Source organism: Heptranchias perlo, chromosome 15, assembly GCF_035084215.1.
Source record: "Heptranchias perlo isolate sHepPer1 chromosome 15, sHepPer1.hap1, whole genome shotgun sequence".
Taxonomy (NCBI): Eukaryota; Metazoa; Chordata; class Chondrichthyes; order Hexanchiformes; family Hexanchidae; genus Heptranchias; species Heptranchias perlo.
Window position 1 is genome coordinate 55,385,202 of NC_090339.1, and position 6,038 is coordinate 55,391,239.

General features: G+C 40.2%; 1 protein-coding gene across 6 annotated transcripts in view; it reads right to left on the reverse strand.

Annotated features, from left to right (window-relative positions):
- The window catches only part of cd99l2 (CD99 molecule-like 2), a 120,515-nt gene extending 114,692 nt beyond the window's left edge, over positions 1-5,823 (reverse strand). For 4 of the 6 annotated variants that reach the window (XR_010965798.1, XM_067997282.1, XM_067997280.1 and 1 more), the window contains exon 1: positions 4,824-5,062. Coding sequence is in view for 5 of the 6 variants with exons in the window: in XM_067997282.1 (XP_067853383.1) it covers positions 4,824-4,884 (61 nt within the window). In the remaining variant the exon portion in view is untranslated. Of the gene's footprint in view, positions 1-4,823; positions 5,067-5,743 lie in introns of those variants that run through there. The other 2 variants (XM_067997278.1, XM_067997277.1) reach the window with 2 other exon arrangements.
- Positions 5,824-6,038: the final 215 nt, after the last annotated feature.

Here is a 6,038-nt window from a genome sequence, read left to right on the forward strand (position 1 = left end):
CTGATCCGTTGGTTGTGGAATCGCGTAGCTCTGTCTATAGCATGTTGCTTCCTCTGTTTAGCATGCATGTAGTCCTGAGTTGTTGCTTCACCAGGTTGGCACCTCATTTTTAAGTGGCCCTTTCCCTATCTTGATTTTTCTTTTGTTATTTATGTGTATGTAGATTACTTTACTATTTCTTTTTATATTCCTTGATAAGGCTTCTTCGACAGCACCTCCCAAACTCGCGACCTCTATCACCTAGAAGGACAAGGGCAGCAGGCACATGGGAACAGCACCACCTGCACGTTCCCCTCCAAATCACACACCATCCCGACTTGGAAATATATCGCGTTCCTTCATCGTCGCTGGGTCAAAATCCTGGAACTCCCTACCTAATAGCATTGTGGGAGAACCTTCACCACTCGGACTGCAGTGGTTCAAGGCGGCAGCTCACCACCACCTTCTCAAGAGCAATTAGGGATTGGCAATAAATACTGGCCTTGACAGCGACGCCCACATCCCATGAACGAATAATTTTAAAAAAATAATTTCGTAGTCCCTCTTTGCTTTCCTAATTGCCTTTTTGACTTCTTTCCTAACCTCTTTGTTGTTCCCTTTTGTCATCCTCTTTATTGTCCATGTACTTAGAGGATGACTTTTTCTTTAGACTAGATGCAATGTAGATTCACTAGGATGATACCAGGGATGAGAGGATAATTACGATGAGAGATTTAAGAAATTAGGACTGTATTCACTGCAGCAGAGAAGGAGAGAAGTGTACAACATTTTGAAAGTGTCTGAGAAGACAGTGAAAGATTGTTGCCACTGGTCAGTGAATTAGTAACAAGGTACATAAAGTCAGGTTTGGAACAAGACAAAGTAAAAAAGGAGGAAAGCTAGAAAAAAGTGATGCACTGATTAATATGGATGGCATTGCCACATGTGGCTATTGAAGCAGAATTGTTCATAACATTTAAGAATTAGATAGACTTGAAGAAAGAAAATATTAAAAAAGGCATGGGAAGAGCTGGGAATGAGATTGGAGTAGATAGCACTAATGTGGCGCCAGTACTGGTACAGGCTTGATGGGCTAACATTTCCTCCCAGTTTAAAAGGCTGTTTAGCACACACATTTGAAATCTCTAATAGAGACAGAAAAATGCAGATGCACGTGTGGATCGTATGGGATTTAAATAGATTGGAACCAATGTGTTGAACCTGTGGATTATGGAAAATATCATCAAAGCAGTAGCTCTAACCCGAGACACCCATAAGGTTCTTGAAGTGTTTCTACTTTTATGCTTATAGGAGAAAGTATAAAGGTAAAGCCTGACCAAAATCTGAGAATGCTGAAATTGTACCATTCTTCATATGCAAATACACTTCTATTACGGATTATGGATATGTAATTTTACCACTTGTGAAATTACAACAGATACACAAATCACTAAAAGTAGCGATGCAGGTTAATAAGGTCATTAAAAAAAGGCAAATCAAGCACTAGGGTTCATTTCTAGAGGGATAGAATTGAAAAGCAAAGAAGTTATGTTAAACTTGTATCAAACCTTGGATAGACCACACTTGGAGTATTGTGTACAGTTCTGGTCTTCATATTATAAAAAGGATGTAGAGGCACTGGAGAAGGTGCAAAAAAGATTCACAAGGATGATACCAGAACTGAGAGGATTTGCTTATCAGGAAAGGCTGAACAGGCCACGCCTCTTTTTTTTCTCTAGAAAAGAGAAGATTGAGGGGTGACCTGTTAGAGGTCTTTAAGATTAAGAAAGGGTTTGATAGGGTAGACGTAGAGAAGATGTTGCCACTTGTGGGGAAGTCCAAAACTAGAAGTCATAAATATAATATAGTCACTAATAAATCCAATGAGGAATTCAGGAGAAACTTCTTTACCCAAAGAGTGGTAAGAATGTGGAACACGCTACCACAGGAGTAGTTGAGAGAAATAGCATAGATGCTTTTCAGGGGAAGCTAGATAAGCACGAGGGAGAAAGGAATAGAAGGGTATCCTGATAGGATTAGGTGAAGTAGGGAGGGAGGCGGCTCGTCTGGAGCACAAACGCCGGCATAGACCAGTTAGGCCGAATGGCCTGTTTGTGCTGTAATTTCGATATAACTCTATGTAACAACAACTTGCATTTATATAGCACCTTTAACTTAGTAAAATTATAACATCACTATGCAGCTTCAGTGTTCTCACATTCAGCTCTAAGATTCAAACTATTCTTTGCACCTGTATTTAAATAACATTTCACAAAATGTAAAACTGCATGATCAATATCGTATTGTGACTAGTAGTTGCAGAGAACATAGAAGACACCACTTGGGTCCATCTCGGTGAGAACACAACACTTGTTCAAAAGCCGAACCAGACTGCATAGCTAATAACAATAATTGTGGTATGTCCAGTTGAGTGTACAAATTTCATAAATGTGGTGAGAACCAGTTAATCCCTGAAACAGCTTTGAAATTAGATTGTATTCCTGCTGGGAATAGTGATTTGAATGTAAACATTAAATGGAGGCTCTGCAGAATCCTCAGATCATGTGACTTACTTTTGAATTTTATGCTCCAAGTCAGCACTGGGGGACACTTATCTACTTCTTGCAGTGTCAGAAGCAAGCTTGATTAGTATATATTTTACAGCCGGGTATAGTTCTTTCTATACTGCCTAACAAGTGCCTTAACAAAAAAAGGAATCTTATAGATTGTATGCTGAAATGTAAAGAGTAATTTAACCCTGACAGCCAAGCCTCCCTTAGCTTTATTTTCTTTTGTCTTTAAAACTTTTAAGGGATACATGCATGCTTATTGCATAGTCTGGATACTTCTGCTCAAAATTGCTGCCACATAATGTACTCGCCTGGTAGGAAGTGGTGTGGCAAGCAACTGCAAAGTGCTGGCACATTATCCAAAACATCTTGTGCACAATAACTTGAGGGAAGGCTATCTTCATGGTAAAAGGCCCTCTAGGTGCAGACTGCATATGGTATATGTATATTTTATCTTTTATAGTGTTGAAAAGGGGATTCTTTGCACACTAATTCTGAATTATTGGTAAGTGCTGCTCACATCTAAAATGTATAGCCTGTAGGATTCCTTAAAGCATGCACGTATCCCTTAAAAAGTTTTAAAGAAAATAAAGCTAAGGGAGGCTTGGCTGTCAGGGTTAAATTACTCTTTACATTTCAGCATACAACCTATTTGGGAATTTGGGCCAGCGAATAAGTATATCAGGCTTAACACTTCATGAATTTAGAATTTCCTGAAACATGGAATAATCTCCGTAATACCACTGTTTTGTTGTGTATCCTCTGTGTATGCCAACACACTTCTTGCTTCATCATGAGCAAATTTCAAGCATCTTATTCTTCTCTCTTATGCTTTAAATACTTACATCAACTTGGGAAACAACAATGTGTAAAATAATAAATTACTTTAAGACTGTTACCATACCCTCTCTCTGATTTAGTGATATTTCCAAGATCTGCAATCCCTCCATTTAAGTCCACTTTTTGTTTTACTTAACTTTGTTATTTTTCAGAATACTTTCAACACTTACTTTATACCTGTGGTACTTCATTTGTATTTATTATTCAGTTGTTTCGGCCTACTGAATAAATATTTTCCCTCCAACATGTTCCTAATTTTAATTGTCAAAACAGTCTTTTCGGCAAATAAAAATACAAAAAGAATTACACTAATGACATTTGTTTATACGTGCCGCCTACCATCACTAATAAAGTAACCCGTGCCCATTTTAAAAAGCTCTCTTCTTGGTAAATGCAACCGTATTTAACAATTCTGGTGAGTTACTGACCTTTAAGAGGCCTACTCTGAGTCATAACAAACTGAGTCTTTTAATCTATTCCATCTTGCTCAAACATCAATGTGAGCAACAAAATCATAAATTTATGAATGTTCCACATCTTGTTCATTGTAATTCAAATACAAAGTTGATAATATCCGTAGGCTCTGAAATAACGCTGCTGACTCATGCTTTACAATGAACTGCATTTGAAGCACTACATTAGCTCTAAATATGCAGGCAGCTTCGGCTGATCAAATGAATTCAACTAGAATTGATCTTTTCTATTATGTCAAGTGGCAAAGACCCACCCGCCAGCCTTTCGAACCTATTCGCGTTATGTCTCCCGTTCGTTATATTCGGTGTAAGTATTTACCAAAGATCCTCTGCAATCTTAAGTGTGTACACAGCCTGGTTCGGAACGGAGAGGTTGCTATAGGAACCCTGCACATAAGGTATTCACTGGGAATACTGGATTTTTCTTCATAATTCTCTGCCACTACTTTTGCAGATGAGATCAATGGCTGCTGAGATTGACCTCCTTTTCTGCACCCAAACCTTCACTGCAAACGACCTCCCCCAAGAACTAAAATTAAAAAGGCACTCGGCGCAGTCACCGAACGATGAATCCAGAAGATCTTTGATTACCAAGCTGCAATAAATCTGCAATAAACCAATCGCGGGCGGTAGGGCCACGATTTTCTTTTTTTTTAAAAAGGAGACCATCGCCTTATTTACCCTGAGGTGTGGAGGCAGCCATGCGCAGTGCGGCGTTCAAACCCCATTGCCAATCCCACCCCTCCCAAAAAAAAATACTCTCAACACCCAAAAGCTCTTAATTCCTGAGGAAAATTGACCAATTCAGCGCGACTCGAACTACTGAAGGGAGAGGAGAGGAGGGGGAACCCCTCACCCACTGCGTCAATGAGCAATCAGCCCATTATAATGTAATAGTCAAGCGGGATCTACCCAACCTAAGGGAGCAAGAGAGAGAGAGAGAAACAAAACATCTTCTTACCTCGCACTGTCAACAGGGTAAAAGTGGCACACAGGAGGACAACTCTCAAGGCGTTCGCCATGGTCGGGGATTTTTTTTTTTGGATGATAAGTGGAGCTGAGGGAGGTAAAACAAAATGTTTTAAAAGGTTGAAGATCAGATTGTTGTTGTTGTTGGGGGCAGTTGTTGAGCTAGAAGTGTCAGATTGGAGGTCTAACCGGGCAGACAGCTGCACCACGTCCTTTTCCGCTCACTCCCTGGCCATCTGACACTAAATGACGCTCGGCGTCTGCACGTTGGATCATCGGGATGGAAGCAATCACCGCAGGAGAGAGACAGACAGACAGACCTTCACACAGCCCTCAAAGTGACCACCAAAACCCTCCCCCCGACTGCTTCCTCTAGACTTGGGGATCCGTCAATTATTTTTGACATTTGCCACTTTTAAAGTTTCACCCAACAGTCTTTGTACTATCCAATTCTATAAACAGTGCCTCTCATTTCTGTATAATTTCACAGTAGCTATTTAAAAAAAATTATACTCTGAAAAATTGCTAGTCACCACCAACCCTTACATTGCAGCGGTAAATATTCACTTCTGCCAACAAAGGTAAAGTATCTTTAATTATTTTAGTATCCCCCCTCCCCTCCCAAGTTTTGGGTCGTCCTGAGGTCGTGAAAGGCGTTTTAGAAATGCACGACTTTCATTTTCTTTTTAAAACGAGTTTTTCTTTGAAAAAAAATCCGCTAATACTTCAAATAAAAAAGCATTAACAAACCCAATAGGCCAAATGTTAACTCGACAGGGTATCCACTATTACTAGAGGGGAATGAGTGCAACTTTACTGCTCCAAAATGCAGCGCCTTCTTACGTTATTTCACACTCTAGAAATCAACTAGTTCTAACCGATGGTAATAGGTTATCGTTGGTACTTGCTTACTAGTTATAACCGTCCTAACACCATCCTGGATCAGCCGCAGGAGGTCAGGTTCTTCTCTCTCTCTCCTGCATTTGCCTCCCTGATAGTTTCTCTCTTAGGTCTGACCTGGAGCTTCATACCCTAGGCGGGAGAGGGGGAAACGGACTTCACTGACTAGATAGGAAATGAGACAAAAGTAACACATTTGTGATGATTGGGTCTGTGACGGTTTATAAATGAATCCCAACCAAGCGCTGAACCCGGGCAGAAAGCCAGATTTTCCCTCTGTGTAGTAATTAGCGCCGCTCCATCTGGT